This window comes from Polistes dominula, unplaced genomic scaffold, assembly GCF_049000335.1.
Source record: "Polistes dominula isolate Pdom_NZ unplaced genomic scaffold, Pdom_raw_medaka contig_26, whole genome shotgun sequence".
In the NCBI taxonomy this organism is placed as follows: domain Eukaryota; kingdom Metazoa; phylum Arthropoda; class Insecta; order Hymenoptera; family Vespidae; genus Polistes; species Polistes dominula.
The window spans coordinates 1,914,810-1,939,579 of NW_028300939.1; the positions used below are offsets into that span (position 1 = coordinate 1,914,810).

Genomic DNA, 24,770 nt, shown 5'->3' on the forward strand with positions numbered 1-24,770 from the left:
TTTATTATTAATTCTTTCTTCCATTAACACAACCTCCCTCACCTTTTTTTTTTATTATTATTATTATTATTTTTTGCTTTTTTTTTGTTTTGTTTTTTATTTTCTCCCTGTAAAATTTATATTTGTTTTACCTCTCATTGGTAGAGGAAAAAGTGTAGAAAAATATTGTTTTTTTTTTCTTTAAAATTCATGCTTTACATGATAAATTATTAACCCTTTAAGTACTATGGACGTATATATGCGTTTGGTAAACATTACTTACCTAATTATCAACAAGCACATCAACATCTGTGTGTTTGTTAATATTAATGCAAAATAATGTAATAATTGTATTAATCAATGAAATTTATTTACAATCTAAAACTTCAATTATTAAATATAATTTATTATTAGTGAATTTGATTAATAATAAATTATTTTGTTTGTAGAAAAACATTTTAGTTAAAAGTATATTTAGCACTCAAAGGGTTAATAGTAAAACCTATCTAATCATTTTTTCTTTTCTTTTTATTCTAACTATTGATATTTCTAATTTTTGCACAAGTGTGTTCAATTTCGAAAAATTTCAATTCGTTTCTTTTTTTATCTTTTAACAATCACGTGGTAGGGCAGCTAGCTGACATAATTTCGTAATTATAGCACGCGTACTCGACCTCTAAACGGCCTAGCTGATAATCACCAGGTTTTAATCTCGGAAAAGTTAACTGACGCTTAATCAGCATCGACTAACTAAATAATCATCGAGGTGATAATAGATGAGGGACAGGGGGGTGGGGGGGGGGATAGGAGGGAAAGAGGAAGATATTGAGAAGAATAAGAAGAAGAAGAATACGAGTGGTGTCGTCGATCCTATTCCTTTTTCTTTCTCGACCAATGGCTGCCGGATTAAATATTCCTTATCGATACACAACATGTTACGATGTGACAAGCTTCGATGATCCACGGAAAAGATAAGAAGAACGCGTTCGTTGAAAAACGTTTGTCTACGTGTCGTAGATCACGTACAGACCTGATCTTTCATCATCATCACCATCATCATCGTAACACTGGACCCCCCCCCCCCACTATATTCTCATCTTTTTACCTTTTATTCTTTGATTGAAAACAAAAATTATTATTAACAATATTCAAAATTGAACTTTCTAATCTCTTTTAAAATAATATATATATATACAGTGACTTTTAAGATATCGTTGCACGTTTTCCCATACACTAATTGCGTTATTCGCAAAAAGATCAAATTAGAAGAATAAAATGATGATGAAAATATTCGGTGGGGCTAAAGGAAGTATCTAGTAGAAGGATACCTAACGAATGCGCTTCTTAACGGGTATAAATCAGGATACAATGAACTACTAGTTTGATTTCTGCAAGACAACGGTACTTTAAGATTAAGTTCGACAGCATAACCGTGGCCAACTCGGTCCTCATTTAAATTGGATATACTCTGGCAGTTATTTTCGTAATTAGAAAGAAGATTGGGAGTTTCGACAGGTGAGGGATTCTGATTAACGCTAATCTCCTTGCTAGGTTTACTTATAGGATTGTCTAAATAAGGCTTGAAGAGTATGGCATCTTTACTATTAGTTGTTGTTGTTGTTGTTGTTATTGGTGGTGATGGTGGTTGTAGTTGTACTTGTGGTGGTACTGGTAGTTGTGGTACTTGCTGTGAGTCAGAAGGAGTTGAAGCAGTACTCCTGACTGGTATTTCTAGATGCGACGGAGTAAAATCGAAGTATCTTTTTTGCTTGACCAGACAGAGTGGCGCCTCCTGCTGTGGGGTTTCTTTATCCGTATCCTTGCAAAATTTCTTTGACGGGATTAAAGGTTCATCGTAACAGAAGGTGCACATTTCCGAAGATCGTTGTCTTTTAATTGGCGATTTCACGGCCGTAACTTCGATGTATTCTTCTGATGATACCGAACCATTGGTTTGTTGTTCGTTTATTGAATCCGTGTTTGAGAATCCTATGTAGGTAGGTAGTTCTTCATAAGAAGAGTTATTTCTTGTTGATGTAGCAGCCACGCAACATGTACATTCGCAGTTCCTTGATGAATCTAACATGTGCACAGGTGGCACAACTACTGGCCGATTTGGAGGAGGAGACGAATTCTCAAATGTCAACTTACAACAATCTACAAATTGAATTGGTGGCGGAGATTGTCCGACATATTCAACATCAACACATTCCTCTTCGGCAATAGGCGAAACAGTATAATTTGTAGTTCTTAAATCGACTGGGAAGTCTCCTGAAATGATCGTTTGATCTTGGCTCGGACCTAATCGTTGTCGTTCGTTACCCCTCAATGCAATCTCTCCTCTTAATTCGCTTTCCTGGCCGAGCCACTTTTGTACCTGGCGACGATTAATGCCAAACTTCCTCGCAGTTGCACGTTGATTTCCTGCTACTCCTATGTCCTGATGGAAAGCATCCAATACTTCGAGTTTGAACCGCAATGAGAAAGATCTTCGTCGACCGAGATCGTTTGATGAATTTCTTGTTACGTTTGATGAACAACACTCCATCAGGTTTTCTACTTCGCTATCCGAACTGCCGCTACTAGATCTCACGGAAATACTTCCAGGTTCGGAATAGGTTCCCTCGTGATCGTTATCAGGACTCCTGGATTCATCGGGACTCCTGGATTCGTTGGGATACGAAATTCGTAGAGCGGGATGAGAATCTATGCAAAATGATGGCACACTGTCTGTTTCGCGGATCTCTTCTACGGCCAACCTTGATTCTTCCTCTTCCTCTTCCTCATCTATTTCTTCCTCTTTAATCTTGACGTCACAGAATAGCTTTCGTTTTTTCTCTTCATGTTTTACTTCCTCAAGTACAGTACTTTTTTCAATTGACTCGGAACACTTGTTCCAAAACTTAGCAGGACTTGAATGAACGATGTTGGATGTTCCAACGTAACGATTGTTAACAGCTATTGGCGAAATCTGCTGAGGATGCATAGTTGATGTTAAACTTGGAGTGCAAGTCGCCACGGAGTCTGGGCTTGAACGTTCCATCTTTATTACTGTCGGCGTTATCGGTCTAGAATAAGTAAATCCATCTCTTGAGGATGAATCAACACTAGCAGGAGTAGTTGTAGGACTGGTGGTAATTGATGCAGCGTTCGATAAGTATGGATGACGAGTCGGTCGGAAATTCGACAACATCGTTTCATAACTTTCTAACTCACGTTGACGTTGTTCATCTATGGTATATTGCTTGTAAAAAGCCTCCATCGTATCATAGGAAATCGTACTCGGAGGTTGCATTATCATCGGCCCATTCTTCATTTCGATATGACATCGTTGGTGTCGATCACGTGGTTCACCATATCCAGCGACGCTGGTCATCGTCGTTGTAGTCGTAGTCGTAGTCGGTAGAACGATTTTGGATGTTAAATGCGTGTACCGTGGTGACGAGGGCGAATCTCGAGTAAGAGGACGTGACGGAATAAGAGGTGGGGGGGCCGGACGGTCGACTCGTCGCCGTGCAGTCTGGCGAGACCGAGGTTCAAGGCCGGCGCCGGCACCGCTGGAGTCACGTCGGGCATCGTAACCCCTTCCGACGTCGGCAGCGTTACGTCGTGTTTCGAGATCACCGTTGCCGTCGACATAGGTGACGAAGAAGATGATGAGGAGGACAACGACGGTGGCGGAGTTGATACTGTAGAATTCGAATTATTAGATTCGACACAAGTATTTCTTAGATTTTCTTCACACTGAAGCCACTTTTGTATCTGCCGACGATGTATGTTATACTTTCTAGCTGTAGCACGTTGATTACCGCGGCAATCGATGTCATTCCTATAAGAATCAAGGACCTTGAGCTTAAAGGACGGTGCAAATATGCGTCTGCTTCCTGACATATTCATTGATTTCCGTACGTTTTGTTCTGACGATTGTTGCTGTTGTTGATGAACCGATCGTTGTTGTTTGCGATGTACCATATTCGCCGTAGTTCCTTCTGCTACTAATTCACTAGTACCACGGGTCATTGCGCGAGACAGGCACGTAACGGGGCAACTATCATACACTATGTTCGCAAAAATATCGTATTATACACTATTGCGTTAAAGGCGTGTCGATGAATAATTATACACGTTTCTTATTTAACACAATAATAACAAGTGCAAAAACGTTTAAGAGGGTGAAACATTAGAGGCACTAGGAACACTATGAACACTACGAACACTGTGAACTGTACAGCGACAAAAACTAAAGTGACGAAAACGGCAACGAAGCACGAGGGTACCTCGATGCGCAACATCACACACAAACTAGTCTGACCAACGAAGTTCCTTTTAGGTCTTGAGTAGATGCCGTAACTAATTTTCATCCCCTCTTATGAGTCCAAGACCGTAGCCACTTCCCACCGAAAGGCTCTTTTCCCCTTCCCTTTAATCTCCCTCTATTTTATCTCTTTCTTTCTCCCGTAGTCTATATCCCCACTGCTGTTGGTCAGAATGCGACACCGGCGCTCTCTCCGTTTTGCTTTGTCTCCTTTCCCCTCTATGCCTCTTCTCAGTAACCGTACCCCTACCCTTCGTCTGGAGCTTAACTCGGTTCTTCTGAAACGAGCGTGCGGCCGGCTGGCTGGCTGGCTGGTTGGTCCACCGTCCATCGCCGTCCGTTCTTCTTTTTCTTCTCCGTGTATCCATGTATGTGTGCGTCATTTTGTCTCCTCCCACGTCCCTACCCTGCTCACCCTCTTTACATTTATACAACATATATATATATATATATATCTCTTACTCATACATATCAACGTCCCCTCCGTCGTCTATCTTTTTCTTGGTCTCCTCTCCTAACTAAGAGCGTAGGCGCCCCACCCGCTGTCCCCTCTACCGTCTCGGCCGTTCGTTCGTTCGTTCGCACCTCGCTCAGGGTTTATGCTACTCCGCCATATTGCAGGCTCGCTTCCGTTGATGACGCGCGCGGGAAACGTCACAGCAGCGTGACGACGCTCCTCTACCGGCGCCATGTTGTCTGCCGTGGTCTCTCTCGTCCAGCCGTTTGCCGCCGCCGCTGGCGCAACGGCAGCCAGCGCGGAGCCACGCATTTTTGCGGGCCTTTCTCTCCTTTCAATCTCCATCCAGAAGGACGGTAGAACTCCACTAACAGCAAACTGCTACACTACCACTACTACTAACCTATGTTTTCTTTCATGCGTTTCACATGCTCTGATCTCTCTATTTTTCTCTTTCTCTTTTTCAGTTCCCGTTACTCTTTTAATATATATTTATGAATTTTTGTTCTTCACAGAGAAGTTTCCAAAAGGGAAACGTCTTTCAAAGAACCGACGGATGCATTTTGGATAAAATTAGCACGGTTGCATCGTACTATGTATATACTTCTCTCGTTTCTAAGTCACCCGTCTATCTCGGGATTGCGTTCGTAAGAGAGCCTAATAAAAACGAGTCTTCGGACTCGTGAGAACAAGAGATGCAGCCAGCCAGCTAGCTAACCAGCCAGCCAGGCGCAACTCGTTCACTCGTTGTGTGATATAACGATGACGTAGGGTATCGTGACAAGAAGAGTTAGAGAAGTAAATAGAATACGTGTACGAGATACAAAAGATTCTACTTGATTCTTTTTCCTTTCTTTTTTTCTTTTCTTTTTTCTAGCGTACTTCCTTTTTTGCTTTTTTTTTTTTAAAGTATTACTTCCGTCACGTTCTAAAGACGGTAGATATTGGTAAAATAATAAAGAACAAGAGGAAAGTTTTGCTTTACGTAGATGAAGGAGGTAAGGAGAAGTAGGGGACGAAATGTCGCGATGTAGGTGGTGTTCAAAGAGAGGAGCAAGGGGATTTTGTCTTCTAAGAAAGTGCCCATGACCGCTTAGGTTTGCTAAAGTTACATTAGGGTAGAAGTTGTCTTTAGTATTAAATCGATAGGCCAATACAATTGCTGAAAGTTTCTTTTTATTTGTTGTAATTGTCATGTTTTTAGGATTACCGTTAGGTTCCACAAATTTATGATTATATGAAAGACCAGTTTCCTTGTTTATTTGTTTGATTCTCGTTAAGTTAGAGGCAAAACCTTTCGATAGTGGAAATTGCGGGACTTCTTGGAAATCGGGGATAGCAAGAGAACGCGAAATGCTGGTAAGTACGAAACACGGATTTCTCGGTGTATGCGCTGCGAAATGAGATCATGTTGTTTTTGTGGCATGAAGTCGACGGTTAATACGTTTAGCTACGCGTCCGCGCGGTTGCCATGCTTCTACGTCTTGCGCGTAGGCCAACTCGCGAGGCGATGACGCAAGCTGCGCGTTGGCACGTATACATACTTCTTCGATAGAGAGAAGAGAAGAGAAGAGACTAGAGGATACAACGAACGAACGTAAGACTCGACAAGTTAGCTAGCTTGCTAGCTAGCTAGCAAACGATCGACGTGACTTGGAAAGGAAGGAGAGGAAAGAGAGAAAAAGAGAAACGAAAGATGGAAAGAGACAGATTAAGAAAAGGGACGGGGTCATAAATTTTCTTGTCCACTTGAACAGTTTTTCAGTATAAAAGAATTGTCGGTATTCTTTTGAGAGTTTCCAAAAGAAAACTATCCCCAACCGATTTCCTGGAATTAGGAGGGTAAGGGCCCGAGTCAGGTATGAAAATGATGTTCAAGGTTTTCGGCAGTAAAAGAGAAATATACCTGCTATTCCATTCTATCCCGACCTTCGTATCGTAACAGCTCATCGTTTAGGTATTTTATCGGAATCTCTAGCTACGATTGCAATTTGCCCACAAGACATGTTTCATCATTTTTTAATAATTGTCGAAATAATAATTCTTTTATTGTACTCGAGATAAATTTTCATTCGTATGTAAATCCACAATCTAAATCCCGTTAAATAGAGTTGTTGAGCGAAAGGAAAGGATAAATAGAGAAAGGAAAGAGACAGAGATAAAAAAAAGAGCAGATTGATGCGACGGACGTGGAGTGGTGCAGCAGCAGCAGTGGCAGCAGCTAAGTCAGACCGGCAGTCGCCTAGCGCGCCACGACGGCTGGCACGGCTCGTCGGGTTTGTCCTTGGGATCGAGAAGGTAGGCGCAGCCCAAGGAAAGAAACGTGGCAACGTTGGAACAGGCATATCTCCCCCTCCTTTATCCGTCGTCGGCCGGTCTTGCCAGACAGGGTGTCGCCAGCGCGGTCGGCTTGGTCGGTTGGGTTTACGAGAGGGAAAGAGAAGATCGACGGGTGAAAGGTGGAAAGGGGGGTGGCAGGGGACAGGGGGGTAGTGTGGCTGTAACAGCAGGAGGTGGTGGAGGAAAAGGGACGTGGAAGGGGAGGGGGTTCCGGTATGTGTGCTGCTAGTCATAGAGTAGGGAGGTTAAAGCGAATTGCGCTCGTGCAACGGAGAAGAGAGTCCCGGGGATAGGGATGAGAAGGAAAAAGAGAAAGATAGAAAAAGACAGTATGCTGGTGTTCTCTGCGTATCGTAGGATCGGTCGTGGACCTACATTCACGCGGGTAGCCATGTTTAAAAACTCGAGTCCCACTGGAATGTGCCTAAGGGGGCCGGACCCCTACCTTCCTCTCACTCACTTGGTTTTCCTTCCTTCGCCATTCTACTACGGCCCTGTTGACGATCTTCCAATGCCTTTTGCTTTCCTCTCTCTTTCTATCTACCATTCTTCTCTATACATGAGCGTTGGCGCCCCAAATGGTCTCGTAACCAGAGACGCGCCTCTGGCCTGCCCTGGTCACGCCAGACTTCTCGGCGCCCAAATGATGTGCCGACCATTCCCTCTCTCTCTCTCTCTCTCTCTCTCTCTCTCTTTCTCTCTCTCTTTCTTTCTTTCTTTCTTTCTTTCTTCCTCCTACTCGTTCTCTATTCATCCCGTCTCGTCTCGTCTCGTCACGTTCCCTTTGCTTTCCTTTTTCTTCCAACATATACACACATACTACTCTCATGAACCCTCCGATGAAGTTTGAAGGACCTAAACACGTAGCTGAATTTCTTCACACCTCCAATACACGAATATTCTTTTGTAGTAGTTGAAGTCGAAGATCATTGAAAGAGAACGGAGAACATGTTGGTGTTTCGGGTGTTTTTTTTTTTATAGCACATGTGGCATATATACAAATGCAGGATAGTTAAGATTTGAAAAGTTCTTAGAACGAAATTAGATGATTAATTATTGTTTAAATTAGCTACTTGTCCTGCTAACCTGTTTGGGTCTTGCATTATTTTAGATTGGATTTTCTAACGTTATAATATTTTATAAGTTTTCTATCTTCTTGCTCGTTGTTCTTCGTTGTCGGACTTTGGAAAAGACTCTCTCTCTCTCTCTCTGTTATCAGCTTATACGACTTCTTATCTGAAGTTTCCTTAGAAAAAAATCTGTGCTCGAGAAACGATGAGTCTGTCCTTCGTAATCGCACGTATATGTACATACACATACACCCACACACCCATATATATTTATTTGTATGCACGTATGTCGCTAGGTCGATTACATCAGTAGCTTGTTAGCTCGATAAGGAGTTAATAAAACTAATAATAATAATAATAATAACAATTCATTCGTTGAATGAAGAGAAAGAGATAGAAAGAGTCAATGTGCTTGTTAAACTACATGGGTAAAAGATCATACCCATATGTTTTCATTTTCATGTCGAATAATAATTAGATAGGACTGTTTTGAAAGAAGATAAAAGACGCATCTCAGTAGTTTCTTTCCGATAGGAGGGTGGTAAGGGTTTCGTTAGTTGCTCTTTTAAATCGCAAACTCGAGTTTATACTTTAGTTTATTTATGTGCACGCCGACTGGGAGAGCCGCCACACGTGCAACCTCGTACATATATTAGTTTCAATCTTCCTGGTGTTAGTTCGTATCTGTCCTTGTGTACGTTCCTGTTTACGACTTTGTGCGTATTGGTGCGTATTTGAAGACACACACACACACACACACATTACATTAGTGAATCGTACATGCGTGTATGGTGTCGAACCTAATCGCTCGTATACTCAGGGCCGCATTGATCACATCATTGATCATCAAAATCTATACCCTCATTAGGTTTTTATTTCATTTCATGAACAATCAAATAAAAGTTAAGAAAAGAAACAGGTTAAGACGTTTATAATTAATGCTTACGAAAGAGAAATGGCCACGTGACGTTGGTATCTGGGGTAGGGTAGGGTAGGGTAGGGTATGGTATGGTATGGGGTAGGGTATTTTGACGAACTTTCTCTGAAAAGAAACTAACCTATAATACTCTCATATGCAAATAAGAAACGAGGTGTTATTGGTCGACTCTATTCAAAACTACAGATCGATAACCGTTAAATTGACTGTGAAACTCAAACTTAATTAGTTTTAAAGTATCCGTAATATAATTTATAGGTATAATAACTTTCATAAGGTCAGTTTCGATCGGTCCAACTTATTCTATCACCCGTTTACTTTATTTTGCTGCTGTTGCTGCTTTCTCTTTTAAGATCTTGTCTCGTGACCAAGGAAAGATACCCAGGAACGTACATTTCAAATTCATATTGAACAAAATTAGAAGGCTATGATTGAGAAAGATAAAAAAAAAAAAAAAATTAAATCAAAATATAAGATAGAAAGATTGAGAAAGATTGAAAGTTGTATTAGGTTTCTAAAACCTTCCCAGTCAACATTCCAACATTAGTGATGGATAATTTTGTTAAGAACCTTGTGATGCGTCCCTGATATCGGGTGGTTCGCGTAGGTTAAGCGTCACACTTGGCCGCACCGCTCGTTTGCCTACGTACGAACACAGAAATACACCTTCTCCGTGGGCGGTCGTACGATGTGGCGCCTACTCGCACATACCTGCCGAGTGAGCAAGAGAAAAAAAAGAGAAATAAAGAGAGAAAGAGAGAGAGAGAGAGAGAGAGAAAGGAGCTTAAGAAACCTCTTCGTCAGAAGAGAACGTTTCTTTCCTTTTATTACTCACGCACACCTCTCATAAGTGTTGTGTCTTCTTATTTTAACTCTTTCATCTTTTTCCGCGATAACAACACGTGGAAGACCAGTGGAAATAATATTATAGCAATAATAATAATAATAATAATCATAATCATACAAATAATAGTCTTATCATCGTAAAACGCAGCTTTGCGAAGCAATGTGTGTGTGTGTTGTGTTGTGAGCAGCTACCAACGCCTACATATTAGATCCTCTCTTTCTTTCTTTCTTTCTTTCTTTTTCTTTTTCTTTTTTTATTTTATTTTATTTTCTCTATCTTTCTCTTTCTCTTTCTCTACGTTGCATGCATATACAAGCTAACCTTTTATCTTATCATTGGCGAAGGCGTATCGAGGCTGACCGCCATGCATTTTGCTATTGGCACGAACGCTTTCGATGACTTCGATGAGAAAACTTCGTATTCCGGATCTTTCATTTCTTCCACCCCTTGTTTCTTCTTCTTCTTTCTCCTTCTCCTTGTCCTTTGTTTTATTCCAAATAAGAACGGAAAATTCCACGAGACAAAAAGGACAAACACACAACGGGGGATAGTATTGAGAATTGTGACGTTGAATTTCTACGAAACGATTTCAACAACCCCTTCCTACCTTCCTTCATTTCTTCCCTACTTCCTACCCCCTACTTCTTACCCTACCCTTAGTTACATTTGTCTCTTTTGTTTTATTTTGATCACCCAGTGGCGCGCATGTATCCAAATTTACCGACCATTACTTACCATGTGTGGACAATGTTTTACAGTAGTTTGATTTCTGTTTTATCGGCTGGTATCATCTTACACATATTTGAATTCAAAAGTGTCACGTGATAATCTTCTTCTTCTTCTTCTTCTATTCTCGTTAATTAAATAAATCTCTTGTTCATGGATTTATTAACGAGGTCATCAATTAGGTCATCCACAACCTCTTCTTCTTCTTCTTGTACACTTCAATGTACAATCATGGAATTTTGTTTATATTAATGTATGAATGACTAATGGGTTTTATTTGAATTCTTCTTTTGTTTTAACGGAATTTGATTTTACGTTAAATCAATATGGCAACTTTGTTCTTTTTGTTTTTGTTTTGGGTGAGGGTGAGGGGGTTCTTTTCTTTTTCCTTTTTAAACGAAATTAATAGTTTTGAATGTAAAACAGACATGTGATTTATAACCAGATAATTATGGAAGATCATTTAAAATGATATATTTCTTCCGTTGATATTGCAAAATGTCTTCATAACGTATTTTTTTTTCTGCTACTTGGTACGTGGTATACGTTGTGTTGTTTAGCTCATTAAATTATCCGTTATCTGTTTGATCTAGCTGTGTTTGCTCTTTCCTTATATTAGAACGCAATTTATGTCGGATTTTAAGATTTATCTGTTTTCATCCAATCGAATTCATTCTCAAATGAATCAAAGGAATTGAATTTAATTGAATATTTTTATGAAAAATAATATATACAGGGTGATTCATCAGTTTTTGTCATCTAAACAGCTCCTAAAGTTTGACAGTAGTAGAAAAGTGGATAAGAACAAAGTTGCATGAACAAAATTCAGGACTAAATTTTGCATTTTTTTTTTTTTGTAAGCTTCAGACATTTTTGAGATTCATTGATCAACTTTGTTTTGTTTAAATGCAATGTTATATTTTGAATACTAATTTTCGGATAGCGGCTGATAAGATGAATTCAATGATATGCAACATTAATATTTGTGAAGTTCAACAAAGTTCAAGACTGACGAACAGACCGGTTATAATGCAGCTCTTCCACGTCATGGTCGTGTCAGGGTTACGTCAGGGTTACGTCAGCCTTTAGTTATTTCGAAATAGACGGAACAGATAGTTTCCGAATAGTTTTGATTGGTCATTATCAAGTTTAGTATTTAATGTTGCACATCATTAGATTCGTCTTGTCAACCGCTATCCAAAAATTAGTATTAAAATATAACATTGTATTGAAACAAAATAAAGTTGACTAATAAATCTTGAAACTGACTAAACCTAGTCAAAAAAGAATACAAACTTGATGCGTCTTGAATTTTTCATGCAACTTTGTTTTCATTCACTTTCTGCTACTGTCGGACTTTCTGAGCTGTTTAAATGGCTAGAACTGATGAATCATCCTGTATATTTGGCTTGGGAAAATGAAAGACATATATCATTTATATTTTTTTATAATAATTATTAAGAATATATTATTATTATTATTTTTGTGGATTAATAAGATGGTTGTAAACATCCTCAAGTAATATTTCATATATATAATACATATGTTGAATTTGATTTTATTTTCATTCCATACGTCAAAGGATTTATTTTTAAAGTATGAAAGAATGTCAAGTGATGTTTTTTTTTTTATTTTAACTATAGGATGCTATGTCAAATGATTTGCTATTATTGTCATGTAATGCTAATGTAAAGGTTTTTAGTTGTATCTACTGTAAAGTCATACATATAGTGTAGTCACAAACACGTGTTAACAGCAGACAGGTTTTGTTGTTTGTTAAATCTCAGACTTTCATCATTGGCTGATAGCCGATTTTTACGTATGTATATGTAATAATATACATATATAGGGTGTCTAATATAATCCAAGCCAAATTTTATATTATACATGTTAATGTTAATTGAATTGACATTGTTTTTATCGAACAGTTTTCAATAATTCGATGATTTAATTTTGTTCTTGCAACTATTCAAATGGATTCTTCATTTTTTTATTTCTTATTGTTTTAAATAATGTTTTAATATTTTCTTCTTGTTGTTGTTGTTGTTTCTAATTATATTTTCATCTACAAAAATTATATTACACGATTGAGTTTAATTTTGATCGTTTTATTTATTGAATTTTTAGATAAAACATTTTGCAAATAATTCTTTTTTATATTTATTTATTCAAATTGATATCAAAAATGTGTTTGTTTCGGTGATTTATAGTAGATAAATACGAAAAATAGATTCAGAAGTTACTTATTACTCGATTCTAATATTTAATAATGTAACCATAAAAAATATTACATTATATGCAACATTGTTTGAACTTATCATCAAAAAAAAAGAAAAAAAAGAAAGGAAGGAAGGATAGAAATTTTGTGGAAGAATGTAATAAAATAAAATAAAATAAAATAACATTTCAATTATTCGTCTCTTACATATACACACATATGTATAAATATGTATGTATATGTATTAATATATTTATATTTATAAATAGAGTACAAATGCATATGATATATGATAGTTATGTGTCGTCTTGTTCTCTGAAATGCTTAATACAATAGATCGTAATATATACATTTTGTATTTTTGTTTTTTTGTTTTTTTGTTTTTGTTTTTAGTTCTCAAATGATAGCCCTTTCTTTCATCATATTTTTATTTTTATTTTTTGTTATTTTTTGTTAAATATTAAATTATTAAATTCGTTTGAAAATGCTACACTAATAAACAAAAATGATAATTCTCGAATGATAACAGTCCTTTTATTATATTTTTAATCAACTTCAAACAAAAAAAAAAAAGGAGGAGGAGGAGGAGGTTCTCAATTCGACTGTATTTTTTTTTTTTTTTTTTTTTTTTTATGTTTGTTACCTCAGAACTTTCGATTGGGGTGAACCAATTTTGATGATTGTTTTTTGTCTTGTTTTTTTTTATTATTTGAAAGCTGATGATGCTTCCCGTGTTGGGATCATTTCAATTGTAGGTAGCTACTTCTTTCATTAAAAGTTAGCCCTGTTTTCTTTTTTTTTTACAATTGAATGTTTTTTTTTTCAGATAATTTTGACAAATTTTGAAAATAACAAATTGTTGTTTGTTTATGAGCAAGTTAAAATCAAGCTATCATCTAACTCTTAAGAGTAAGCACCTTAACCGGAAGTCTTGTTTTACTTCAGTCGATTCACAAGCATACGATCATCATATTAATTCGATATAATATATATATATATATCGATATATCGATGATATATAATCCGAAGAATAATAATAATTATATATATATATGTTATTTAATTATCTTCGGTAATATTCGCATGATCGTGAATAGACTGATAGATTGAATTATATTCATTGAAATGTTTTTACGTTTTTTTTTTTTTTTTTTTAAACGTTTGTTATTATAAAACATTATTATTACTATTATTATTATTATTATTATAATACGATTAATGGAATGCAATTTCCATGCGCACCACCCAAAAAAAAAAAAACACCTATGAAACTTGTTTTTTACGAAGGAAGAGTATTTTTGTTTCTTCTAAGAACTAACGATAAAATTATTATTATTATTATTATTATTATTATTATTATTATAATCGTTAAGTTTTGTTTATTTAATTTACGATCAAACGTATAAATTTGATCAAAGTGTAATAATAGCAGTGTAATTTCTCTCTTTCTTTCTATCTTTCTTTTTGTTTTTTATTCATATTTTTTTATTTTTTTTTTTTATTATTATTATTGTTTCTCCTATACTCGCATTATTACTTTTTTTCTTTTTTCTTTTTTTCTTAATAACTAACTTAAGTTCTATCAATATTCGTTAAGAAACGTTAGTGAAGCGTGAACCTTTAAATATCGCTAGTCTTGATACGGGTTATAAGTCGACAACTTTGTGGAAATAATGATTTAACTGTTTGACTGCTTAAGGCGTATATATGCGCTCTGACAAATCCATCAATATATATATCAAAGGTGTAAATATGCGCTCTCTGTATTTTGGTTTACTATATTAACACTTTTGATTGCTGTATTATCGATTAATTGAAACATGGAATTTATTGTGATTGGTTTATGTAACATAGCAATGAAATATTGTGCAATTATTTCAATGGTCGTTTAAATTAATTGATTTGATATTTGCAATTTTGCCTATTTTATATTTTTATTATTTTTTTTATTTGTTCATTATTGTTTTATTATTAGTTTTCATAATTAGATTAAAATTATTCAAATATTATATCCTGTTAAAGTGTTAGCATAATTCTGTGTTACATTATTAATTTTTGGTATTTTGTATTCTTTGATATTTAAATTACCGATAGGTAAGTAGCTTAAAATATTACTTAAAAAAAAATTCATATTTTTCTTTTATTTGCCATTATTATTATCTGTTTTGATCAGAGTAGTCGAATGGAAAAAACAGTCGTAGCATTTTTGCGACTGACATGCAAAAATTGCGCCGCGCCGCGCCGCGCCGTTCATATTAATGGATGTGTTCGAAAGCGCACTGCAGTCAAAGGGTTAAAAAATAAAAAAAATAAAACAAAATAATTCGATCATTATTCGTCGTAGAATGTCATAAAAAAATAAAAAATAAAATAAAAAAATTAAAACACACACACACGTACATATTTTTAAGTGAACGTGACTTCGTTCGAATAAGATCGAAACGATTATCTTCTTGCAACCCGATCAGAAGTAGCTACGAGAAATAGATAGATAGATAATAGATAGATTGATAGATAGATTACATATATTAAGAAAGTTAGAAAGAGAAAGAGAAAGAAAAAATGATTATGAGATAGTTAACGTTTTGTTTATAAAATGATCATCTTCTCTTAAATAAGTCAAGTACCACACTAAACTTATTTATAATCGTATCAGAACCTAATCGTTCATTATTATAAATAATTGATTTAAATTAATTTGGTAATATTAATTTTTAATAAATACGTAAATAAATGTAAAAGGGTAATTATAAACGTTTTTTTGTTAAAATGTTGTAAGATCAATTCTTCAATCAGTGACTTAATTGCTAAGATAATTAAAATGTTTTGTTTTGCAATTTTCCTGTTACGCGGCTCTCCTGTACCACCAAAAATGGCTGTTTTCTACTACGTTCAACAACATTATATCGAATTTATTTAAAAATTAGGGTTTCAGTTTGAATAAATCTCACATTAATGTTACAATCTTCGTACTTCATATTTTTATCTGCAATATGTTGCTAAAAGTTTCTAGAAAATTGTACGAACATACGTAAATACCAAAATAAATTATAGGTTAGGTACTTTTAAAACTGAACGATTAGGTTCGACGATTATTCTTCTTTTTCTTCCTCTTCATTTATTTTTTTTTTTTTGTTCATTTTCTTGCTTTTTTTTTTTTTTAATCGTTTAATTTGCATCGTGATGTTTCTCACGTATGCAATGCTATGTTTAATATTGCCGCAGGTAAAATTTGTATATGAGTATATGTGTATATGTGTATATGTGTACGTGTGATGTATGCTTGTATATCGTATAAAAAGTGTTTTCCTCTATTAAAATCAATTGCCATTTGTTCATTTTTCTTAAGAACGTATATAGTCGTCAATTCAAGGCATCATCTTTCGTGGTGACAACCATTTTTTCATGTAATAGCAGAAAATCGTTGAAATGTAGATGAGAACCAATAAAGCACACGTAACACCCAATGCTAGTACTGACGTTTTTGTTGGACATGGTTCTACGATGGTCACAGTTTTATCTTTGAGAAAAAAGAAACAAATCAAATTATAAATAATCATATTAATAATATAATAAACAAATATTATTCAATTGAAATGTTCATTGAAATGTTAACATTTTCTTTAATTTTACCTGCTTCATTGAAGTCTATGCTAGCGTCATTTTTAAGAAACTCCGATTGTTTTTCATCACCAAAGTCCAATACCAAAATTTCTTGAGACAGTGTCATGTCCTCAGCTTTTTCTTCAGTAGCATTCATGACGTACCTTTTACGTCTTTTGCCCCATGACTCAACAGACTCACGTCCCCATTCGCAAACAGCCTGTTAATAAAAACGTGCACGAAACATTTCAATCAATTTTTTGGTTTCTTTAACATGTTGAGCGCCACGGTAATACTTAGGGAAATTCCTGTCAGGCCACAGGTCCCACTTTGTATTGAAAGAAATAGTTGAGTGTCAGTCATTAATGACTGACGCGGCCTAAACTGAAAGTCTAATGTCAGTCACGAATGGCTGACGTGGCGTTCAACGTGTTAAAGATTGATAAAATTATATGAATGAATAAAATTCGTATTACCGGTTCACATGGTCCAAGACAATACTTGACGTTACATTGGAAAATGACACCATAAGATTCCGTAAACCTGAAGGCTTCGTAAACAGATTGTAAGGCGTTACCGTCTGGCGTGAAACTTGGGAAGATTGAGGGATCAACTGGACATCTAAAATTACGTTCTTTTTTTAGATACATTCTTACATTAATTTTTTAAGTTCTAAGGGGAAGGGGGGAAAAAAACCAAATTAAATACCAACCCTTCGTCGTCGATTATTTGGAATGTGCTTTTAGAGTCTTTGGCCATAGCAACGCAGCTGCGAGCAAAGATTCCGTATGGTGCTGAAAATCAAATGATAATTAAATTAATTGAAAATAAAATTAAACATAATATTAAATAAAATAATAAATTAACATTATGCCATCCGTAGGTCAATTAATAATCGCCGATATGCGGCCATTAGTGTTAACTTTAGTTCTACAGTTTTGAATACCACAATAAAGCCATCGTGTCACTTGCACGATAATTTTTGCATGGCACCAATGTGGAGTCACCGGACGTCATAATAGTGTTAATACAATTAAAATAATCATTTGCAATTGAATGAAATAATAATAACGTAGTATGGTGTTGAGAATCAAATGTAAGTTAAGTTAATTGTAGATAACATGAATGTTAAGTTAATTGAAAATAAAATGAAAACATTTGGTTTGTTTGTTGTTTGCAATTGAAAATTACAAAAGTAATGATTAACTTACTGTCTTCGGGAATTTCAATCCTAAATGTCAATTTATCTCCTATTCTAACAGTTTCAACTTCACGTGATCTGCTGTCAAGAATGCGTATCCTTGGTGGTGGTGCTTCAGGTGCGCTAGTAATGCTAATCATTTCCGGATCTCTGATTGGCATCATCCCGAAGGTTATGTTCTTGGATGACATGTCGTATGTACATTTAACCTTGTAAATTTTATCAGCCTTTGTCATGACCACCGAATGATGTTGCAGTACCACTGTGTTTGAGTAGATGCCAGTCTGAAAACCGTCACGCTGCCATGATGAACAGAAAGTTTGAAAGATGAACAAGAAAATGTTTGATACACGAAGCTAACTATTATTTCGTGAGATTTAAAACAAACATGTTTTTTTTTTTTTTTTTTCTTCAAACATTACGAAAGACACTTACAACACTTTGAGTATTGCAATCTTGACCACTCATCGTCAAATCGAGTCTGAACAAATCACTGTTGATGACATCAATGTTGCAAGTTTCTGAACGACCCAGGGCATAGATTCTACCATTGAATGGTTTATTTGTACGAACTTGAACTGCAATACGTGTGTCCTTGCAATCCACAGATACTGTGAAACGTGAAAGAAGGATTAATAATACATGAGAGATTAACATTTTAATATTCATTAGTTTATAAAAAAAAGAAAAAAAAAAGAAAATGTTTACCATCATAACAGGTGCCAGTTTTATCACAATTAATGTCATTCCTTGTCAGATTATTAATCGTAGGATCTTCGGTAGTTTCAAAAACAACTGGTAGTGGATCTGCCAGGGGTCCAGTTCCTTCTGAATAAATTTATAGAAAAAAAAATTCAATTAATTATAAATAATTTATTGATAATTATTTAAATGAATGTTAGTTACGTACTTTCGCAAAAGTTTTCAAAATATGTTCCAACGCGTTCACCGTTATCGATCAATGGTCTTTCAGCGTTGAGATAAGTCGATGGACCATCAGGTAAAGTCCAATGATCCAAATGAAACAGGTGACAATTGTATGCTGAACCTTGAGGTGCACCACGATAAAGAAATGATCTACAAAGGAATTCATTTTCGATTTCACATGCCAATCTGCATGCCGATTCACTTTGAACTTGCAATTCTTTATCAGTGTAATAATGTAGACCAGCGTATTGTGCAACTTTGTCATCGGCAACACCAATTCGAGGTATTTGAAAGATCCTTTGTGATTTGCATGCTTCTTTTCCTTTTAAACAAAGATTTTCGAAATAATCAACACCTTGTGCATCAACAAATTGAACGTATTGTCCGGTTGTTCGTCGATCGGAATCACTCAGGTGACATTGTAGTGTTACGTAATTGTATTCAAGTGATCGACATGAAAATCTGTGCTCGTTCAAACATGCAGCTAAACAAGCTTCTTTTGTTGAGGTGTAAATCAATGCATTGTCCAATCCACGAATCATTTTGTTTGGGATACGTTCGAATGACCATGGTCGAAGACACACGTTTTCTAAAATTATGCAAACATCATTGTTATTATTATTAAAATAAAAAATATAATAATATCAAATGGTACTTATACGTATTAACGCGACCGTAGCAAAAATTCCGCTAATGCGCCAATTAAGAGCAATCTTGTTGTTTGCGCACACCAACCGTCAGGGTTGCATCAAGGTTTCGTCAGGATTTCGCCAGGGTAGCGTCAAGGTTTCGTCAAGATTTCGCCAGGGTTGCGTCAGAATTTCGTCAAGGTTCCGTCAGGGTGGCGTCAGGGTTTCGTTAAGGTTCCGTCAGGGTGGCGTCAGGGTTGCGTCAGGGTGCATCAGGGTTCGTCAGGGTTGCGTCAGGGTTTCGCCAGGGTTTCGTCAGGGTTTTGCCAGGGTTGCTTCAGGGTTTCGCCAGGGTTTCGTCAGGGTTTGATTTAAGGTTTAGATTGGCGCATTTGTGGAATGTTTCTGCGTTCGTGGTAATACATAAGTATCTTTAAAGTATAATATATAATAATATAAAATTTAATATAATAAAATATAATATAAAATTTAATATAATAAAATATAATATAATTATATTATATCATTTTGTATTCTTATTAAAGTATTCTACTTTTTTTTTAAATAGTAATATTAGTTTAATTTATTACTATAGTAAAATTATAATTCGAAGATTATATGTTTTGTAAAGTAATTTAAACAAAATTAGATTTTTACTATCTTATATTATAATTTATTTTATATTGAATTTATATTATAATTGTTTTTTATATTTAATTTTAAATTTAATTTTTAATTATATTAAATTTATTTTATATTTATTTTCTATTTATTTTATATTACAAATTGTTGTCCTAGTTTTAAATTTAGAAATGAAAGAAATAACAGAGAAAAGAAGTGAAAATGAAGGTTTTTTTTTCCTGTATTTGTTCGAAATATTTTTTTTAATACCCCCCATGGAATTGAAATGGTTTTATTTTATTTAAAATTTGTTTTGTGAATCTTTTCTTTCAATTCTTTTCTGGAATTTATTGTTCCTATATTTTTTTCCAATTTTTAAGGAATTTATTTGTATTTTTATAGTTTATAGTATTCTATTTCAAAATAAAGGAGATAAAAGAAGTGAAAACGAAGGATGTTTTTTTTTTCTAAATAAAAACTTTCTCTACTTTTTTAATGGTTAAAACGTATTTTTATTTCTTTTCCCTTTTTTAAAATTCTTTCATTGTATTGTACTTTATTTCGTTATAGTTGCTTCTGTTGTTATAATTTAGTTCTGCTTGAACGATTATTTCAAGGATTATCAGCAGGATACTTTGTAGAAGAATTTTTAGAGATTCTTTTTCTTTTTCTTCTACTTCTTCAAGGTTTTTACGATTATTTCTTAGGAATGAAAGGGACCATGGGGGTGGGTGTATATTCATGAGAGATAAATGAAAGAATCGTGTGAAAGTAACCATCAACTTTAGTAGAACAGTTATGTTTGTCTAACTGTTGGTTCAAGTAGGAAGAAAAGCAGAATAAAAGAAAAAGAAGAAATTGTTTAGAAAAGAAAATAATAAAAAAATAAAAAAATAAAAAGAAAAAGGAGAAGAAACATCAAAGAATCACGTGACTGATTGATCAGACAATTTAACGAAAAAAAGAATTGTTTTTTTTTTCTATTTCAGACTTAGAACAGGTAAAACGTTTGGTTGGTAAAGGGTGTCCTTTTGAAATAACAAATTGTAGATACACACATGTGACTTGGCAAAGTGTTGAACATGCAAACCAAACTATGACGCACTTACACGTTATTATTTGTCTTAATGATTTTTTGGCACGTGAATTAAACGATAGAAAGAGACAGGGGAGGATAATGTTAGTGTTAAAACATTCCAATTTATTGTTTTGTGTATGTGTGTGTGTGTTTTTTTTGTCTGGTTTGAGAGAAAGTTTAAGAAGCATTGGGAGCTTGAAAGGCGGTACCTTTTTTCAAAATTGTTACTTGATGCCAACGAACTGATGCGTGACTGTATTTTTCACGGATGACGATGATTCATCGTGTTTTATTAAACGAAAAAAGATTCTTTGCATGACAAAATTTCACGTAGCAAATTTTAGATGAGAAATAATTCGAATACTCGATTGGGGATTGGTGTACACGTCTGATTGATTGATTGATACAATATATATAATGATATATGAATAAATAAATTTTTAATAATTTTTTTGGGGATTTTTACAAATATTTTAGTACGTTTAGAAAATGAAATGTTTTTCTTTTTAATATTGATTAATGGATTTTCCCCGTGGGGGTGACGGGGAAGAATATCCCCCCAGTAATCCCTGCTTGTCGTAAAAGGCGACTAAAAGGGAAAGCTAGGAAAAATGGATAAAGGGAAAAAACATGGTTGTAGGTTGTAAAAATAATAATAAAAAATTCTTTTAGTATTAAATTTTATATATATATATATATATATATATATATATATATATATATATATATATATATATATGAAATATTATATTTAAAATATATTTATAAATATATAAATTTTAATTATATATAAAATTACAATTCTTTTAATATAATAATTTAAATAATATTAGTATTTAATTATAAATTATATAATAATATTTATTATAATATATAATTAGTTAAATATTAAATAAAAATTAATTAATAAAATTCTTTTAATATTAATTTAATATATATATATATATGTATTTTTATTCATTGAAAATTCAATTGATTTATTTGAATTTTGATTTGAATTTGAATTTGAATTTGAATTTATTAGAAAATGATTTTAATTATTATTATAAAATAATTTCAAATAATTAATTTATATATTTATGTGGGATTCCCCTTCTCCTGTTAGTCTTCCTAAAGGATATCTAACGAGTAAAAAGGAAAGAATTCCGCGGTGTTATTAATAGGTTGATGTAGAAAGAAAAACCTCTCTTCACGGATATGCAATATATTTAATATAAAGAAGTAAAAATACAGTGATGGTAAAACGCCTTCTTTGCTCGGCTACTAAACGATGACTGCCTCTTGGTTTCTTTTCTTTTAATCTACTTCCTTGGGTGACGCTCTTTCTATCGTTATTCGGCTGTTTATATTACATAGTTTATCCTTTGCCTAACTATATCCGATAAGTACTCTCTGGCCCACTCATGCTTAAGTGTTCTCACTCACATTCTCGCACCCCACATTTATATAAAAAAAAAATGCATAATATAAAAGGAACGAAAGACAAAAATTTTTTAAAACTTCTTTTCGAATCGTTCTTCCGTTTCGTTTTCATTTTCGTTCGTTTCTTTTTCGATCGTCCTTTGGGACCATCATTCTAGGATTTGAAGGACCCAACTTTCTCTTTCCCTCCCCCCCCCATCTCCCGTCCCTTTTTTCTTCTCTCTCTCTCTTTCTTTCTTTACTGTTTCTATTTATAAAATGAAAAGAAATATTTTACGAGGACCCCATGTGTTCTTCCCCCTTTCCAAAATTCAACATCAGTTTCGACACGTTAAACTTCTTCTGTTTTGTTTATTTATTCTTTTATAGGATTTTTTAAAATGTGTCCTTTTTATTCATACCTGTTCAGAAATCTATTTTTCTACCTTATTTTTTTTTTCTATTTTCTCTTTTTTTTTTTTTTTTTTTTGTTCAATTTTATCTTTTTTACTTAATTTACAATGTTTAACAGCTGGAAGGTTGTTCTATCATTTGTCAAATGTAATTTTTCATCTTTTTTTTTTTTTTTTTTTTTATTCATTAGAAATTTTTCTGTTATTTTTCTTTTGTATTTTATTGAATTGTTCGGAAGGTAATTTCGTTTTTTTTTTTCCTGACACAATAAATGCGCATGAATTGATGGAAAGTGGCCATTATAATTTTGATTTTATTTTATTTTATTTTATTTTTCTTTTATTTTATTCTATTTTATTATATTTTGTTTTTTTTTTGTTTTTAATATTATTTATTAATTTATTCGAACAATTGTTATCATTCATTTATTTTAATATGATCGTTTTGATTTATTACAATTTTTCTTTTATTATATTTTATTTTATTTCATTCCAATTCAATTTTATTTTATATTTCTTTTTAGAATTAATTCAAACACGTGTTATCATTAATTCATTTTAATTTGATCATTTTTAATTAATATAATTTTTATTTTATTTTATTGTTCTCTTTTAATTTATTCGAACATGTCTAACGTTAAACCTTCAGTTAATTCAATTAAAACCATGTATAACAAGAAGAAGAAGAATACTTACCAGATCTTATTTGCAATTTCGTCATGTAATACATATTAACAGCACGTTGTGGTTGTGCTGCCGGATTGGATGCTGCAGTTTCATTTTGCAATTGACAAAGTGTATCTTGCATCGGTGCTAAAGGATTTACAACGAAGGAAAATGCTGCAGCTTGACATTCAGCTTCTTCTCGACACCAACCTTGACACTCATACAATGATAAATTTCTCACGCTGTAATAGGTTGTTCCACGATAATCGTAATCAGTCAATTTCTCAAATGCTATTCTTGCTGTAAAAAAGCAAAAAAAAAAAAAACAAATCAAACATATTGATTTACATATGACGTAGTTAATCTTAACTTTTTATTAGATTTTTTTTCACTTTCATAATTTCATTTGTCAATTTTAACTGAAACTTTGAGTAAGGTTGGAAATTAAGTATAATCAGGTTGATTCGATGATATTTCATCGTCATGAAAAAAATGAAATGAAATTGAAATGATTCATGATGAATTATATTTATTTAAAGTATTGAAATTCCAAATAATCAGATTGATTCATCGTCATAAGAAAATGAAATGAAATTGAAATAATTAATGATGAATTATATTTATTTAAAGTACTGAAATTGAGTACAATAAAATTGATTCATTGATATTTCATCGTCACAAGAAAAATGAAATGGAATTGAAATAATTAATGATGAATTATATTTATTGAAAGTATTGAAATTGAGTACAATAAAATTGATTCATTGATATTTCATCGTCACAAGAAAAATGAAATGGAATTGAAATAATTAATGATGAATTATATTTATTTAAAGTATTGAAATTGAGTACAATAAAATTAACTCATTGATATTTCATCGTCACAAGAAAAATGAAATGGAATTGAAATAATTAATGATGAATTAAATTTATTTAAAGTACTGAAATTGAGTACAATAAAATTGATTCATTGATATTTCATCGTCAGAAGAAAAATGAAATGGAATTGAAATAATTAATGATGAATTATATTTATTTAAAGTACTGGAATTCAGTATAATCAGATTGATTCATCGTCACAAGAAAAATGAAATGGAATTGAAATAATTAGTGATGAATTAAATTTATTTAAAGTATTGAAATTGAGTACAATGAAATTGATTCATTAATATTTTATCGTCAGAAGAAAAATGAAATGGAATTGAATTAATTAATGATGAATTATATTTATTTAAAGTACTGAAATTCAGTATAATAAAATTGATTCATCGTCACAAGAAAAATGAAATGAAATTGAGATAATTAATGACGAATGAAATGTATTTAAAGTACTGAAATTGAG

At 33.6% G+C, this 24,770-nt stretch overlaps 2 protein-coding genes and 2 long non-coding RNA genes across 6 annotated transcripts in view; 2 read left to right on the plus strand and 2 right to left on the minus strand.

Annotated features, from left to right (window-relative positions):
- Positions 1–6,109, minus strand: LOC107072943 (uncharacterized). The gene is given in 2 exon segments (XM_015333285.2): positions 1–3,480; positions 3,483–6,109. Coding segments are annotated over 2 exon segments (2,718 nt in total). The 5' UTR covers positions 4,000–6,109; the 3' UTR covers positions 1–1,279.
- A 48-nt stretch (positions 6,110–6,157) lies between these two features.
- Positions 6,158–24,770, plus strand: part of LOC107072946 (uncharacterized) — a 68,536-nt gene continuing 49,923 nt past the window's right edge. The window contains exon 1 of the long non-coding RNA XR_016176264.1: positions 6,158–8,887. This is a non-coding gene — a long non-coding RNA (uncharacterized LOC107072946). The remainder of the gene's footprint in view (positions 8,888–24,770) is intronic.
- tyn (trynity) overlaps positions 13,082–24,770 on the minus strand; it is a 46,616-nt gene continuing 34,927 nt past the window's right edge. The window contains exons 3-11 of one of the 2 annotated variants that reach the window (XM_015333286.2): positions 23,459–23,728; positions 18,604–19,209; positions 18,402–18,521; positions 18,129–18,304; positions 17,704–17,992; positions 17,205–17,286; positions 16,969–17,113; positions 16,523–16,712; positions 13,082–16,409 (exon numbers count right to left, since the gene is read on the minus strand). In XM_015333286.2, the coding sequence (XP_015188772.1) occupies positions 16,258–16,409; positions 16,523–16,712; positions 16,969–17,113; positions 17,205–17,286; positions 17,704–17,992; positions 18,129–18,304; positions 18,402–18,521; positions 18,604–19,209; positions 23,459–23,728 (2,030 nt within the window). In that variant the 3' untranslated portion in view covers positions 13,082–16,257. The remainder of the gene's footprint in view (positions 16,410–16,522; positions 16,713–16,968; positions 17,114–17,204; positions 17,287–17,703; positions 17,993–18,128; positions 18,305–18,401; positions 18,522–18,603; positions 19,210–23,458; positions 23,729–24,770) is intronic. The other variant, XM_089171570.1, reaches the window with a different exon arrangement.
- Positions 17,153–18,109, plus strand: LOC107072947 (uncharacterized). 2 transcript variants are annotated; one of them, XR_016176280.1, is made up of 4 exons: positions 17,153–17,278; positions 17,376–17,588; positions 17,755–17,887; positions 17,951–18,109. It is a non-coding gene; the product is annotated as an uncharacterized LOC107072947 (long non-coding RNA). The 2 variants fall into 2 exon arrangements; XR_016176279.1 differs by having other exon boundaries at positions 17,156–17,283.